This window comes from Aquila chrysaetos, chromosome 5, assembly GCF_900496995.4.
Source record: "Aquila chrysaetos chrysaetos chromosome 5, bAquChr1.4, whole genome shotgun sequence".
Lineage (NCBI taxonomy): Eukaryota > Metazoa > Chordata > Aves > Accipitriformes > Accipitridae > Aquila > Aquila chrysaetos.
Window position 1 is genome coordinate 58547043 of NC_044008.1, and position 17064 is coordinate 58564106.

At 49.5% G+C, this 17064-nt stretch overlaps 1 protein-coding gene across 1 annotated transcript in view; it reads right to left on the reverse strand.

The window, feature by feature from the left end:
* Window positions 1–1246: 1246 nt before the first annotated feature.
* IGDCC3 (immunoglobulin superfamily DCC subclass member 3) overlaps window positions 1247–17064 on the reverse strand; it is a 111090-nt gene continuing 95272 nt past the window's right edge. The window contains 7 exon segments of the mRNA XM_030014937.1: window positions 1247–7223; window positions 7333–7540; window positions 8034–8172; window positions 9244–9348; window positions 9624–9812; window positions 14815–14979; window positions 15362–15609. Coding sequence (XP_029870797.1) covers window positions 7059–7223; window positions 7333–7540; window positions 8034–8172; window positions 9244–9348; window positions 9624–9812; window positions 14815–14979; window positions 15362–15609 — 1219 coding nt within the window. The 3' untranslated portion in view covers window positions 1247–7058.

Below are 17064 nucleotides of genomic sequence, written 5' to 3' on the forward strand. Positions count from 1 at the left end.
GGGCTTGTCTGCAGCTCGTGTCACTTCTGAAGTGGCTGGTGGCTGCAGCCGCCCTTGTCCTGGGACGGACTTTCTGGCTGTGGATGGTGCAAGTGAAGCGAGAAAAAACCTAAAAGGACCTGGAGAAGGCCAAAGGCATTGCAATATTCCAGTTTTGGTGGTGAATTGATGCTCGTGGTCAGCTGGGCAGCCAGGTCCTGCAGCTTGGGGTGCATGGAGGGGCATCGTCTCCAGCTCCCTTCCCTGCCGCTGTGCAGGTAGCGCCTGAAAACATGGCTGAAACAGTCCAAAAATACAGGATATCGTAACCGGGTTGGATTTCTGGCTGGTGTGAGTTGGCCAGGCTCCTTCAGTCCCTGCAGGGTTGTGTCTGTATCCTCCTCGGGATCAATTGAGCCCCCCAAAAATCACTGTTAGCTCCGTACCAGCCATCTCTTGAGGTGGAATAAAGAAAACGGACCTAGCGCTGAACCAGCATACACGCCGTCCTTTCTCTGTGCAGCGCTGCAGCACATGGGACACTTGCAAGAGGGTGGCCCATGGTTCACAGCCCCTGTTTTGGGGCAAGGATACACCTTCTCCATGAGTCCCATGGATGCTGCTGTGTCACTAGGCTTTGGGCTTCATACCCAGCTCATCAGTACCTTGCAGAGATGCCAATGTTGGGTTTAATGACTCTGCCTGAGATTCCGAGGTTTGTGCCCGCCGCTCGGCTTTGCCCGCTCCTGGGGATGCCCCTTCCCACCTCAGCCATTGCAGACCAGTTTTGGGCTGGAAAAGGCTGGAGCATGGTTTTAATCGGGGTTTCTGCAAAGAGCCACCAAGTAAAGTGATGCTCCATTAGCGCCCAAGGCAGTGGGAAAAGCAGATGGCAGCAATAGCTGAGCAAAAGCCAAGATTAATTGGAAATTAATTCGCACCTCCAAGCACAAGGTGTCATACCGTGACTGTGGAAGTCTTCATCTCAACCTCGTCCCCAGCTGCCAAAGACCCTTCGGCAGCCCCAACGCTCAGTGTGCCTCTGCTGATGGCTTAGCCTGAAGTTTATGAGCAAAGAAGCAAAAACCCCCCCTCTTCAGCCCTTAAAAACTGCATTTTGGAAGCTGCTCTTTGAGAGGAGCTAAATTCATCAGTCCTCTGCGTGAAGTGGCAGTGCCCTGAGCTGCTCTGCACAATCCCCACGCTGCAGCCATGCATGTACTGCGGCACGAAGAAAGCACCACTCTGGCTGAACCACTTGAGCTCTTTTATTCTAGCTTTATTTTTCTTGTACAAGTAGCCACAGGCTAAAATCTAAACAGAGCAAACTACAAAAAAACTGGGTTTTATTTTATAATTTTTTTTTATACAGAGCTAACAATCGTAGGATCAGTGGGATTTCAAATATCAAGACAGTTCAAAGTAAGAAAGGTAGAAAATAAACAGTAGAAAAGTGCTTTGCAATTTGGGTTTTTAATATTATTCTTAACAGTTGATTCCCGAAGAGGACTGGGACAAAGGTTTAGCATCGTCTTTATTATTACTTTATTACAAACGTAAAGATATTGCAAGTTTAAATGATGGAAATAGGATCAAAGTAAAAATCCCTCTTTGCCTTGTAAGTAAGACCCTGATCCAAAGCCCCATGAAATCAGGCTTTTTTCCCAACTCGATGGGCTTTGCACCAGCCCCGTCCCTTCTTGTTACCCGATGCTGAAGCTCAGACTCTGCTCTCGGAAACCTGGATCTGTTTCACTGATTTCCAGCATTATGGTGGGTTTCAGTGCCGTGGCCCCGCACCAGCAGTGTTTTCGGCTGGGGATGCTGGTGCTTCCCACGTAACCATCTCCCTGCCTGCAGCTCCAGCCCAAGCACCTTTCCTTTCCTTTCCCTTTTTTTAATTTGCTGGGTGAGGGAAATAAATGATCAGGCATCAAGTTGCTAGATAGGATCTTTAATCTGCCTTCAGTGGTGCAGCATGGGGAGGGATAGATTTCCAAATACTGTTTGCACAGATGAAGTAACTAAGTAGCTCCTCCCGCACTGCTGCTGTTTGTTTTCATAAGCTTTTAATTTCCTTTTTTTTAACCGATCTTCCCAGACTTAAGTGCTGTCAGTCAGCTCAGAGAGGGCTCAGACACTGCACTGACCCCCCCCCCCCCCGAAATGCCGTGGGATGGTTATCCCAGAGGAACACCCCCATGGGCAGCAAAAACCTTCCCTTCACCATCCAGAAGCAACAAAGCTTTGTAGCTTCTCTCCTCTTCTATTGCCAACTTAAAACATACAGTCCCTTGGTATAATTTTGGGTGGAAGCTTTAAAATTCCCAAACTGGTCCAGCACTTAAATATATCAGCATCTTTACAAAACAAGGAAGAAGAAAGATACGGTAGACAAATAAATACCTGAATCCAACAGCGTGAAAATACCCTGTCACAGCATAAAACTATTCCCTGTTCAACTAAAGACAATGTGGATACTATCCCTGAGGTAGCAGCCATCTCTGGTAAACTTGAGAGCTCCAAGAATAGGTTGTGCCCATTATGGGTTACTAAAAAAAAAAAAATTTAAAAAAAAAAAAATCAGCTTTTGGATACTTTATTCCTTGCTGTAATTTCATCTCACCACAGCCAGAAAAGCAAGAGGTTTTTGGGATCTGCCCAGAAAAGGCAGCGAGTTGAATTAGTGGAATCATTTGCTTGGAAAAATACTAAAGGATGAGATTCCTGCCCCAAACACAGGCGCTTGCCAGTGGCTTGCACCAGATCCAACACCTGCCCGTTATCCAGCAGTTTTATCTCCAGAAGAAAACTCTCTAATTCCTCCCATCAAGAAAAGGGCGGGAAATAAAAGAAGAAAGAAATCTGGCAAGCTGTTGCTTAAATGTTTGAGGTGTATAAATGAATTATCAGGACAAGTGGAGCACCTGCCTTTAGCTGATCTCTGGCAGGCAGGCGAGGACGGGTGCAAGGCACCGGTAACAACGCCTGGGACAGTCCGGCTGGTTCAGCCCTCTGGTCCAGGTAGATAAAACGATGCCCAGACCCCTTTGTTATGGCATAGCCCCACGTCCGCACACCCTGTCCCATTTCTGGCCCCAGTTGGTGGTTTTGGTGGCCAGTGGGTTTGTACTGTGGACGCAGCAGAGCTTCGCCTCAAGGCTCAGGAGGACTCACCCCTCCTGGGACACTGCCACAACGGCTGCCAGTGGCACAGGGACACGCTCCCAGAGCAGCAATGCTCCTGTTCAACCAACAGTCAGGCCCAAGCCTGAAGGTGATTCCTTTGAAGAAGCCTCTGATTCCATGAAAACAGGTATATCCACACAGAATACCTGGGAGGAGCATTTTTGACACCTGTAAAAGTGAATCCAAACCACCAGCACCACATGGGGACCTGCAGTCCTACGTCTACCCAAGTACAACGTGTCTACCCAAGTACAGCGTGTCTACCCGAGTACAACATGTCTACCCAAGTACAACTTCTCTACCCAAGTAGAACTGCGGCCCAAGCACAGAATAAAAATCCAGTGGTTTCCTTCAAACACAGGGCAGCAGTTTGGATGAACCAAGGACAGACTGGAAGCTGTGCCCCACGCTGAAACCAAACACAAGCTCTTTTTTTTGTTCTTTTTTCCTTCTTGTTTTACAGATTAAAGGCCAGACATACTCCAGGTGGTGTTTTCCCAAGTTTTGGTCGGCACAGTCTTGCCTCCAGCCCGGCTCAAGCGTCGATGAATGGCAGGAGGGGCTGTTACTTGTTGCTTCTCCAGCTAAGTGGCAGCTAGAGGTACTCCACAGCACAAAGCCAGAATGTGCCATTTCAAGGTTTTTTTGCCCAGTTTTGTGGACTCGGGAGGTTTGGGTAACTCAGGGAAGACCATGTCCTCCTGCTGGATCTCCAGACTTAGGAGGCTGACGTGCCACAACCATCTACGTTAGGTCCCAACAGTACAGATTGACAAGAGCAGAAAAGAAACCCCAAAAAAGAGGAAAAGCTAAACATCTAAAAAATAGTCTTTAAAGATTTACATCCATCTTCAACTGTCTCAAACCAACACATAGTCTGCATTGGTTTAAGCCATCACATTTCTGCATAATTAAAAAAAAAAAAAAGGAAAAGCTCTATTCTTGACATACTATTGTATTTCAACTAGTCAAATGGCACAGCATTTCCCTTTAATAAAAGGAAGTAGTGACAAATACTTGTTACTATTACAATATCACAATAATATGATATTAAATTAATAGCATGTTCACAGCTCCAGGAAGTCTGAGCTGAAAGCTAGTCTAAATTCTGTGTTCACTTTGGCAACAGTACTTATTCAATGTGAACGTCAGCGTTACACACACAAAAAAACCACAATAAAAAGAAAAGCTGGGCTGGAACAGGAGCAGGATGGCAGGAGGAGATTGGGATTTCTTTGATATGAGGTTATAACTTGAGCTGTTTGCCATCTCCTCCTCCCTCCTGCCGCTTTCAAGCCCCGGCATCCTCCGGCTCCCACGATGGGCTGGGCTGTGCTACCAGTCTTGCATGGTGCCACCAGCGCTGTCCCCCCACAGTCCCTTCCCAGGGTGTCTCCAGGTCCAGCATCGTGCGGAAGGGAGCATCCCCCCACGGTAGGTTTGAGCAGGAATTGGTCTGACGGCCCATTTAGCCTCTTTGGTGGAGTGGGGAGAGGCTATTTGGTGGTTTAATATGTAAGGTTAACCCTTCACATTTTTTCTGTCCTGCAAGATGTCTACAGGAGGAGGAATTTTAATGGGAGAGGGCTACGAACACCAAGCCTCAAGAGCTCCTTGCTCTCGAGGTCAATGCCATTACATCTGCTTGGGCCAAGCTAGATGATTTGATTTGGAATGGCAGAGTCCTGCTCACAGCTAACCCAGCCCAGCACCATGACAGAGCACAGGGGAAGAGATATTTGCCTTATCGTCCTGTATATTGTATTATTTACACAATTATCGGTAGCATCCCATTGCCAAATGGGAAGGTGATGGGGGATGTTTCTGACAGAAGGGACTCTCCCACTGGTACCACTTAAAAAAATAAAATTATTACTTTTTTTAAACTTAAACTCATTTCCTTTCCTGATTCCTTTCACTTGTCCTTGCAAATACAGTGATGTTTGATCTACCACCACCTATACAAAGAGTTCAAACCTTCACATTCACCCAGTTTTAAACAATCCATGTGGCGGGAAAAAGGGCTGCCCTCCGGCACTGGCTGGCCAACGTCCCTGTCCCCCATCCGTGCCCCCATCTCACCTCACGGACGATGCCGGTCACACACTGACTCACAAGCTGCACCACGCCAGGACAATCCAAAAACCATGGTGGAAGATTGGTGGTTGGTCCCTGGAGGGGGGGGTCATGCACAAACCCTCTCTTTGGTGTCGGGAGCTCCTCTGCCCACCCTGGGCACGGGGAAGGGGCAGCTGCCGGCAGCCCCCAGCATCCTCCGGCACAGGGCCCCGCTCTGCATCACTGCCCAGGAGCCCTCCTCGCCTCGTCCCTCCCAGGGAAGCGAGCCCATTTCGGCTCAGCTCATCCTTTGGATGATCTCCTGCTAGCTGGAAATACGCTGGAGCTGGGAGCAGGTCAGTAATATCTCAAGGGGTTTTGGAAGTGCTGTATCAGAGTTGCCTTGTAGGCGCTCCTCATGGCAGGGTGGGCTTTGAAAGGACAAGACAGTGATGTCCAGGTTCCCACCTCCCAGGGGTGTGCTATGCTTCTCGTGCTGGCACATGCCATGAATCATCCTGCTGGGAATCAGCCTCGGGGAGCAGCATGTTGATGGGGCAGGAGGGTGCCCTAGCCCCAGCACTGGCATCCAAGCACCCTGCGCGCCCCGTTCCATCCTGAATACAACCAGGATGGACCGAGGCAGCCACCACCGGTGCCAAAATCAGCCCTGCAAGAGCAACAGTGCCAGCGAAGCACAGGGCATTGAGCCGCGTGTCTGTGACGGCCCCAACAATCTTTAAAGTCAAAAAACCCCCCACGATACAAATCTCCGCCACGCAAAATCACACCAGAGCCCCGCTACATGCCTAAAAGTAAAGCTCATAACACTAGTGAAGCATCTTGGTTTGTGCAGGGCTGGGTGGGAGAGGCAGGAATTGGGCGAGAGGAGAGGACACACACACACACACACGCGCGTGCGCGCACACACACACACACAAGTTTCTATCATGCTTGAGGTAGAACATTGCTTTCAAAGGTTTGGAAGTGCTTTACAGGGGAACGACAACAACAAAACCACCAAGGCGGCAGGTACAGAGCGTGACTGCTGAGGTAGGACCAAGCTTGTACTGACCAAGTGCTATGCTACTTGTTTTTTGAACGTGAAGGAAGACACAGGTATTTCTGCTTCCCAGAAGACATTCATTCCGGTTGAGGTAGGTTCTGAGTTCTCTCGGGTTGTCTGTCCAAGTCTTTCAGTAGCCCTCAGGCAGGCATCCTTTGACACACACACTCTTTTTTTTTTCTTTTTTTCATATTATTTAGAGTCAATCAGCAAAAAAAGTATCCTGAGAAATAGCAAAAGTGTACAAAATCTTCAAATCCACGGAGAGACAGCCTTCCCGGGCCTCGATTTTTGGAGTCAAGTTAGAAGGATTTCTCCGAATCCAGTCTTCTGGAAATAAAAAATAGATCCAAAAAGTAGTCCTAAAGCTGCTGATCAGGAAAAAGTCTGGGATGCCAAGAGGAGGCTCCACTGTATCCCCAGTCTGTCAGAGACAGGAGAGTTTGCCAAACTCTGCCAAGGAGTCTTTAACTTAGCAGCTGCAGGGAAAATTCATCATGACCAATCTCAATAAAGCCATCGTCGGAAGAAACACACCGAGATGCCTGAGAGAGGTCAGAAAGATAAACTTCACAGAGTTTCCAAAAGGCTGTATACATATATATATATTTATATATATATATAAAAATAAAGCAAAACAAAAAAATAACAATCAGACCGTAGAAATCTTCAATTGACCTGAGATTGACGACTCGTTGTAAAGACATCACCAGCCGTGGGTTTGGTTTCTGGTAACTCCTACAAGAGGGTTTGAGTCTTGGCAGTTTTATCCTTCATTGTCGGGACCATGGTCGGGAGCCAGAGCAGAGGGGCTGCCACCGCGGGGGCTTTTTGGGAGGGGGTCTGGCTGCTCCTCGATGATGCTGAACTCATCCAGAGGGAGTGTGGATATCTGGGTGTCGTCGTGGGTGGCCGGTGGGCTATGTGCCGACTGGAGAGAGAGAAGGGGACAATGCAGTGACAGTGACAGGTCACTGATGCTCTTAGTCATGCAGCCGCGTCTGCATTTCCCAGGTGTGCTCCCATCCTGCCGGACTTACCGTTATTCCCTTATCCTGCTGCTCCTGGGCTGGGGATGCTGGGAATAACCTCTCCAGCTCGTTCATATCCAGCTGCTTTCCATTCAAGTCCCGGTCATCCCTGTCCCTGCGAGCGGCCCCATTCAGGACGAGGCCTGTGGCACTCCGCTGGCTCCTGGGGATCTGTGGGGTTGACAGCTGCTCCTGCACGTTTTTGCACATCAGCAGCCTGAAAAATAAAGAGACGGAGCCTGAGGGTGAGCAAAGCTGGTGCCTTCCCCCGCTTCCTTCCCCCAAGCCTGAGTCTGCCTTATCCCTGTCCTACGTTCCTTCACTCCTTAAATCCCTCCTATAAAGTCACATCTCTTCCCCTCGCCATGAAAGGGCTTTTGCTTTACAGGCAGGGTCAAGGCTTGCCAGAGCAGAAATAGCAATGCTCCCGGGAAGTACCAGGTCCCTCAATGGGGACCGGAGCTGATAGGGTGTATTCGGAGAAGCCTGCTGGGTCTGCGTGCCTGGGAGGGAGGCAGGAGCCATGCTGCAAACAGCACCCGGTGTTCACGGGAGCCAGGCTGCGCAATCGCACGCCGCGGGATGTGCGTCCCGAGATGTGCGTGGGAAACAGCCCATCATCGCATTGGGGTTGCGAGACCCTCGTGGGGATACCCACACGGCGTTAGGGACCATCGCCCCTCATGAGCAGCGGCGCGAGCAACCCCTACCTTCCTCTGTACCCAAACATGAGGAAGAGAACGCAGAATATGATGCACGTGACACCGATGTGGATCCCAATGATGATGCCTGTCGTGGAGGTTTTATTGTTCTGCTCGTCCTTCATGCAGTCGCAAGGGGGATTCAGCACTGCCAGAAGAAGGGGGGAGAGAGGGGTCAGCGGTGCTGGTTTCCTATTGCTCCTCCAGCTTTTGGGGAGCCCAGAGCAAAAGTCAGAGCCTGGGTGGTGCTGGGAGCTGTGTAGGGGGAAGAGGAGGGCAGGGTGGGGGCTCAGGGGGGTCACTGCCTGCAAAAGCTGCTCCCTGTACCGCAGGAAGGCAGTCACAGCAAGCATAGGACTGGAAGGTCCGTAGAGAGCCAGTCCCATTACCCGGGCTGCTGTTATTTGTCACAGTTAATGAATGAAAAAGCCTCTGATGTTAATTTTTTGCAAAACCCTGTGTCCGAGGTGGAAGGTGAGAGGCAGCCACTATGCCAGAGCAGGCTGATACCTGATGGAAAGCACTGAGTAGGCAGATAACAACGAGATTAGTATTTACTCCAACACAGACAGAGGAGTAATAACTATCTCTTGAAGATATTCCCACTGGAAGGCTTAAAAGGCTTCCAAGAGCAGCAGGATGTTTTTTACATGTAGATGAATATGAAAGGTGTGATCAGTTAGCGATTCCCTCTAGAGATTTCCCCTTTTCTGCCACATACTGCAGTGCTCACGCTCTTTCCAAAGCCATGTGTCCTCCCTTCCTGGCACCAGTGAAGGTCAAAATATCCAGGAGAGCTCCAGGAGAGCGGAGATGCTTGGTGCACCACGTCTCACCCGAGGATGGCAGCTCTTAGCTTATGCATGGGGGTTTGTTCACATTCATGGCCTCACCTTTCGCTTGAGCTTAGGCGCCAAAACTGGCAATTACGGGAACATTTGGTTTGTCTTCTCCCCCTTAGTAAAAAAAAAGTCACCGGGCTGGACTGGCCAATGGGGGTGGTGAAGCCACGTGGCAGAGAAGCCACCCCTATCAGCACCAGGTGGTCCCGGCCTCGCAGAGCTTTGCTTCATCACTATTTGTGATGCTGAAAATAAATGAGTGGCTGAAGGTGAGATGGGGGGAAGAGCCGTGGGTGTCTGGGGGAGGTGTCTGGCCTTGCCACCTTCCTGCAAAGCAGTTTTCAAAAACCACTAGCGAGACTGATGTCCCATCTCACCTGTCCTCTCCACAGTTTCCCTCAAGGACACGAAGCGGACAGTTGAATTTCCATCCCCGTGCTGGTTATAGGCGAGGAGCTTGACTTCATACACGACTGACGCATCTGTTTCGAAGGAGACACAAGAAGGGCATTTCGGGTTTAATCATTAGCATTATCTCCCCAAGTGATGCTTATTTAGGAAACGGACATCTTACCAAATACACACAAGGTGCTGCAAACAAGTACCTGTTACTGGGAAAGCACCCCAAAAACCTGGGGGAGAGCTGCAGCATCTCTCATTTAGTGGCTGTGCAACACATCTGAGCTCTCTCCTGCTAATCATGACAGACCCTCCCGGGCTCAGGAGGGGACATGGATCAAGCTGTCACCATACTCACCCAGGTGGGTGATGTTGTATGCTGTTACGTTGCTGGGCAGTAGCACCGGACCTGTGTACTGGGAGAGGTGGACCTTGCGGTAATACAGCTTGAAGCCTTCATGCTGGCCCAGTTTGATGGAGGGCTCCCACATAGCCTGGACAGCGGTGCTGTTAATGACTTTAATAAAGAGGGATGGCATGGCTGGGACTGAAACAGAGAGAGAAAGACAGTGGGTTGCATGTGCTTTTTTAGTCTGCATGATGAGAAATTCCCCAGCAGCCTTTCCCTGTGGTCACTGCACCAAAGAACGTGCTAGATGAGATTGAGAAAAATCAGATCAGACCAGATCCTGGTTTAACAGCTTTGAACTTCTTCAGGGAGCTGCAGGAGTTTCCAAGGGTTTCCTCTGCTCCGTTCAGCAAGCAGAGGTTACTTTTACACTCTGGTTGCAATCTGATGCTCAGCCCTGTCGGGTCAGGGCAGGAATGCAGCGACTTCGGCAATGCATTCCCAAATTCCACTTTTTTGCCCTTGCCCTGAGGGTAGCAAGGACCTTTCAGAGTGATTAATCCCCCAAGGAGGAAGGAACCAGCAGGGATGGAGCTGGAGACATCCGTCTTAAAAGCGTGCTAGGTACCTGCACTGGCTTGCAGGGTGCGCAGGAGCTTGCTCTCCCCATTGGCTTTAGGAGGGAGGTTTGTGATTCTGTGCTGGGGACTTAGGAGAGAACCGGGGCATCTTTATTAGCAGCCCTAAATACCTGAGCAGCCCGAGATCCCTGCACAGCTGTGGCTGGCTTGTTTTGGTAGGCAGGCACTTACCTGGCCTTAAGGGCGCGTGGGGGTTTAGTTGGGAAGATGTCCCTGCTGCTGCCCGGTGTCACCAAGGCCTGATTCAAAGTCCACCAGGACACCTTTTGCTCCAGTCAATGCCCCAAAACCCTGCCCTCGTTCTCAGGGTGTGCTGCAGCAGGGGGGGGGGGTCACAGCCATTCCCTCCCCAGGTCCCCAAAAAGCAGCCCCGTCACCTTGGGCTGAGAGGCAAAGATTTGCAAGCCAAAGCCAATTTTCTTGTGATGCAGATATCTGGGTTTTCCAAAGCTGGTTCTGCACCAAACCCTGCCCTGGAGCCCTGTGCAGCGCTGGGGCACACAGGACCACATTTCCCCCAAGCCTCTTCCTTCCCCTCTCCCTCCCTTTCTCATACACTGATCATACCAACACAGAGATGTGTCTCAGCAGGACATTTCACTGATGATTTTTTTTTCACCTCATTTCCACAAAACACCCCCAGGCCAAATGCTCCCATGAGTTCCCCAGCCTTTGGCACCATCCAGAAGGTGCAAAGCACCAGGCGCTGCAGGCTCTGCCCTGCCCAGGGCTCTGCTCTGGCACTGGGAGGGAGAAGGGTTTTCGGGCACTGCTGTACCAGGCAGCAAGCTCAGCTAAACCCTGCAGCAAAAGCACCGAGCAGAACAACAGCCCTGCTTCTCCAGCAGCCTACAGGCTTTGAGGCAGAGCTATTTTTCCAATCCCACATGATTACAAGCTTAGAAGTTCCCAAATATAAGGATTTCTAGGCTTGCATTGGACCGATGCTGCTTTTTGTCTTCTTTTTCCCCAAAGGGTCTCTAAAGGATGAGCAGTGCAAAACCAGCCTTTGGCAGAGAGTTCAGCACAGCCATTTAGTGAACGATGGTGAGAAGCGGATGAAATGTGGCCATGTCAATCTAAGACTGACAAGAGCTAAAAAGGGCATTTCCCCAATTTAATAGTAAAAGCAAAACCACACAGCACAACGGTTTGCCTTTTCCCAGGCACTGAGAGCTCAAGCTTTCCCATGAGGAAATTTAGGAGAAGGGAAGACATCTCTCCTGGTGAGCAGGAGGGTCTGGGCAATGCTGTCTCTTCTCAAAGGGATGCCCTCCTTCAGGTTGCAGGGGCTTTGCCTGATGCCCTCCAAACAAGCCTGGGGAGAGGAACAAGTCCCAGCTGACTGGTGAGCATCTCAGGATTCAGGAGGAAAGACTCAGAGAGCAGCTGTCCTGGGTCAGGTTATTGAGATCCCAACCTCCCTGAGTGCTGCCAATGGGAGAAAAATGGGTTGAAGTACATCTTCTCGCTAGGATTTATTCTGATACGCATTTCATTGATGGGAAGGCTGTGCTCAGCATTTTCTGGGTGCAAAACACAGAGTAAATTCTATTTATACCAGAACATACCATTCTTCCCAAGGCTGCATATTTTTGCAATCCAATTAAATACTCTTTTTTTCTAATTCTCCCAATTCCCTTAAGGGCAAAATTAGGAAATTGTCTGGATCCCCCCTCTGAGAAGTTGGACTCTTGCTTAAAGCATCATTTTCCAAATCATGGGTGAAAACGCCACAGAAAGGGAAATCGCATTATCCCATGGACAAAGAAACACTGATGTGGGCCATCCTGATTTGCGAAGAGTTGGCTTTATTTTATGGTTGCAGAGCCTTACATTTAATAAAAACCACAAGAATATCTCTCCTTCAAAGTATGGAATATATAGTGTTTATTCAAACTTTGAGTATATATATGTATAATATTGATTATATGTATGCACTCGCAGAATGCATGTGCTGTTTATAATGTTATTACACAAATAAGTGTATACAGATGGAGTATATCTGCGTGTGTGTATAAATATATGTACACACACCAGTGTATAGGTGCTTCACAGAAGTATATATAAGACATAATATGGATCTACTGTAAGTGAGGCATCTCCCTCATGCTAAGGGCTGGGATACTTGTTTTCCTCTTCCGTGCTGTTTGGAATTTTCCCCAGGTCATTTCAACTTTCTTCTTGAAGGCGTCTTTAGCCGAAGATGACTAAAGGAACAGTCTTCATCCTAGAGAAATGTCAAAAAGTCCTGGAGAAAACCCTAAAAAGCATTAAAAGACAAGAACAAGGAGTGTGTGCTGCTTAATGAAGTGGAGAGAGTTTGAGATTTAAAATACCACGGCATTTGTGAAACGGCGTAAAGGAGAACGACAGCGAGGAGACAGGAGGACCTTCCTAGTGAGGGAGGTTTATGGAGGACAAGGTTCACTTGCGTGGTTTCTCTACGGCATCTTCCCTTCTACTTTTGATCTAAAATTATCACTGGCACAAAGGAAGGAGCATCATGCTTCTAGAAAGCATTGGAGGCTTCAGCCAAATGCACTCCCAGCATATTCCTAGCCCTGAAAAGCTGACCTCCCCGAGCCGAAAGCAGCCCTGGTCCTCAGTACCTTCACCATATTCCTACTCCAGACAACACCAGTATAACATGGTCACTCAGGCCAGTCTCTGTCTGGCAGCATCTCTGGCTGGCCACTCCGACAAGTGCTGGCCCGGCTCCACCGAGCCGTCCCTGGCTGCCAGATTCACCCACCGTGTCCTTTCCATGCACGGCAGGACATGGCAGCGTGGTGACACGGAGGGCCCTGCCACCACAGGGCTTTGCACACATCGCTGTGCACATCTCGCGCACGTTTCGCTGAGCCGGGATGGCAAAACACGAGACATGGCGTGTCAGGGAAATGCCATCCCTTTCCGAGGCTGTTAGCACCCCGAGCCCGGGGGAGTCACAGCTCTCCGGTGCACCACGGGAAGGCATGGTGTGAAATGGCTTGGCTGTGAGAAGAGGCAAATGGGCAGTGAAACCCTAACTTGGTGTCAAAAGCCACTGGATTCTGGCTCTGACCCGCTTTCTCCTCTGTGGGCAGAAGGCAACAGGCACCTGAGTGAAGCAAAGCAAATAAATCAAGCCAGAACCGGGGCTTTTAAATCTCTTTTTTTCTTCCTACAAGTCAAACGCAAGCTGGGGTTGAGTGATCTTAACCAGGCCAGCTTGTCCATCCTGAACATGGAGCTAAATGCTGGAGTTTGTTACAGAGGACAAGCCTTTTTTAAAGGATGGCAGAGCAGGACAGTGATGCCTTGAAACTTCAGAGCACCAGGAAATTTATGATCCCATTACCAGATACCTAACTATTTCTGTTGTGATTGAAGGTAATAATGACAAAAAGTCCTCTCTAGCTTGACCCAGACTTCTGCAGAAACACCAAGCTCTATGAAGCATGGCTGGCTTCTAGTTCCAGTAGCTGAACTCAGAGCATTGGGTCAAGGAGTTTCAAGTTTTGCCTTAGTCCATCCTTCTGCCTCTAAATTGGAAGGAAAAACAAACTCCAAGGGTGACCGATTCCCTGCGTAGTACCAAGGAAAATAAACTTGCTGGGTAACAACCCAGCAAGGCAAGGATTTATTGTTGCTTGTTGTTGCTTAAATGCTGTAGCAAACATCTGCAAGGGCTGAAAACGGAATGAGAACTGGATCCCCCACCTGGAAGTCAACACACTCTTTCATGTGATCCTAAATAACATCCTCACACCCAAGGCCCTCTCTGCTGCAAATTCATAATTACTGAGTGTTCATGAGAATGTTGCAATGCTCCTAAGAAATTAGGCTCCATATGTGAGACGAGCCAGGATTCAGAGGTGCTGGAGAGGTACATGAGTCTCTACAAAAACATTCCTAAAATGCTGGCTGACAGATCACACTGGGGCTGTGGTTTCTGTCTGGTGTCTGTGTGCAAGGATCCTGCAATAGAGCACCCACTTTCTTACCGAGGAAGCTAACTTGTGGCCACATCGGGGAGGCCAAGTCAGAAAAAAAGCCTTGGAGATTGCCCTAACTTCCCACTGAAACAGAAGGCTGCTCCAAGGCAGGGATTTGTACGTCAGGACAGCTCAGCTCTAGTGTGATTTCTCCAGGGTAGAGCAGAAAAAAATCAAATTTAAAAAAGTGTGGCACCGATCAAGTAAGAGCTGCAAGTACCAGAGCTGCTGGAGGATGCTGAGACGCTGCTTGAGCAGGAAATCTGCATTTAGCAAGCAGTTTAGGAAGAACCCAGAGCAGCTGCAATGCACAAGACCAGCCAGACTTGCACTCACCCCCTGCTACAACATCAGCTGTGAGAGGCAATGCCGCATTTAAGGCAATCAGTCGACCCCCATGTAACAATACAAGTGAATTTTACACAATATCCCAGAGTATGAGGAGGAGCAGGAACAAGGAGCATCAACACCATAGGCTATGTGCCAAAGCGCTCCGGAGTGGGTATCGGGGTGACCGGCGCTGCTGCTACGCACAGTGGGTTTCAGCATCTGATGGTCCAAGCGCAAAGCGTTCCTTACCTTCTCCCAGCGTGCTCACCACTGTGACTTCTGAGGCTTTGCTGGCACCCCGGGAGGTGTAAGCCTTTATATAAAAGCTATAGCTGGTCGAGGGCTCTAAATCAGTCACTAGCTGCTGAAAGGTGCTCTTGCTAACAGCCTCCTGATACTCCATCTCTACAGGATCTGAAGTGCAAAGAAAGAGAACAGAGCAGCGTTAGGCTTTGCAAGAGGTAAAGAGACTGAACAGATGTTGTAAGCAGTAATTTTGGTCCCTAAGGTGGATATATATCTGCCCACATCCTTTTCTGCTTACATTTCTGTGCGCTTTGCCAGACACCTAAGTGGGCAGCAAGATCTGAACATGCAGCTTCACCCTCCCCACCCTTTGGTATTTACATCAGCATTATTGCCTCATCTCTGTCTTTCAGAAACATGGAGATGATGGAGAACGTGCGTGGCAGCAATGTCTACTGCCTGGGATTTTGGATCTGGTTTACCTAGTGGGCCACATTGCTGAATTATGTGAAGACTGAGGATGCTTTAGGCAGTGGGTAGAGCACCGTACCTGCAGCTTTCCGAATGTGCAGCACGTAGCCGATGATCTCCTTGGTATTCTGCAGAGGCTCTTCCCAAGACACCTGGATGGTGGTTGCAGAGACTGTCTCAGCCTTCACACTCTGTGGAGGACCGGGCAGCCCATCTGCCCACAGGACCGTCAGGCGAGCGCTGGCTTGCGTGGAGCCGGCGCTGTTCTCAGCGATGCACTGGTAGATGGCTTCATCCGCCTGGTTGATCCCGTAGATGGAGAGAGTGCTGCGTGGGTACACGAGAGGGACAAGCATCTCACTGAGAGCTCTGCAGCAGATGTCCCTCCCCTCCAGCCATGCCATGGCCCCCACGCTGCCTCTGATGGCAGGGCATCCCACGTGCCTCTATTTCCACAGAAAGCTTCCAGGAAGCTGTGGGCTTTTCAGGAAGGAAAAGCCCAGGAGGTGGATGCATCACTCCCTAGATCCCGTGACTGGGCAGATTATCTCTGTCTCGACTTGTAGAGTCTGTGGTTCAAGTACAGCCAGGTGGGGACACAGGGTGGGATGGGGAACGGCAGGATCTGAAGCCCTGAATTCAGGAAGATCCCAGCCACGCTACAGAGACAGCTCTGTGGCAAGTGCATCCATACACCCAAACCAGCTTTAACTGGCTTAGTTCCAGTATACACCAGTGAGACCCATCCAGGCACCACACACAGTTGGTAAGCCAAATCTAATCAAGCGCAGCCAGAAAGCCCTCTGGTGATGCTCTAATTGCATTATAGCACATTAGAGCACTCTTAGGGTAACATTGGGATTAGCTGACTTATCCAGCAGGGTTACAGCCTCAGCTCCTGCTTCTGCATCTTCAGAAACATAAGCACCACAAGCAAAAAGCCAAAGCTTACAAGCAAGTTGCAGGTTTTGTGTGCAAAACCTCTGAGCTTGTTTTTGATGCTGGTGCATCAAAGCTTGCTCTCCCAGGGCAGCAGCCAGAATACTTCTTCCAGCCAGCTCTCAGGGGCCTCCAAACCAGGCTTAGATGCTGTTTTCAGCCTCCAAGATAAAGACAGGCACTGGCTACCCTGATGGAAAACATCCCTAAATGAGGGGGGATAAGCCAGTGCTCTACCAGCTTCCCAAATGAGTGTGTTCCTGAGCATGGCACCCACCTCTGCACCACCTCTGGGAGGGTTGTTTAGTGGCTTGGTGGACACAGGGACAACCAGAGTTCTTGTACATGTGGCACCTGAACTGAAGGCCCTTTCTGAGCTGCACGACTGTCCAGCAATGGTTGTGTACAACAGGAGCAAGTTCAGGGCCAGCCCAAGGGTTGCACTGCCCAATATCTTTAAAACAACGCCAGCAAATATTGACTCAGAAATCATTGTGCAACACATTAGCTCTATCTTGACATTCAGTGTGCAAAACAGCTTTTCTTAATGCCATTTGTTCACAAACAGGGACACATCAGTGAAAGCTCTGCTCTCTCCAGGGCTTGTTCCCTTCCTCAAAAATCAAGTCTGGAACAACGTGATTCAATTTGTGTGAATAAAACACCGCTCACCACTGTCTCCCCTTCCATTTTAGAGCATCACCCATATGTACAGCACTCTGGATTAATCCCTCTTTGTGCATCTCTATTTCCAGTCCTGCCCAGTTAATTTGAACTGTGGTTTGCTTCTGGCTTGGCATGAATACTTGGGAGACCATGATGCCTCCAAGCTTCAGCATCATC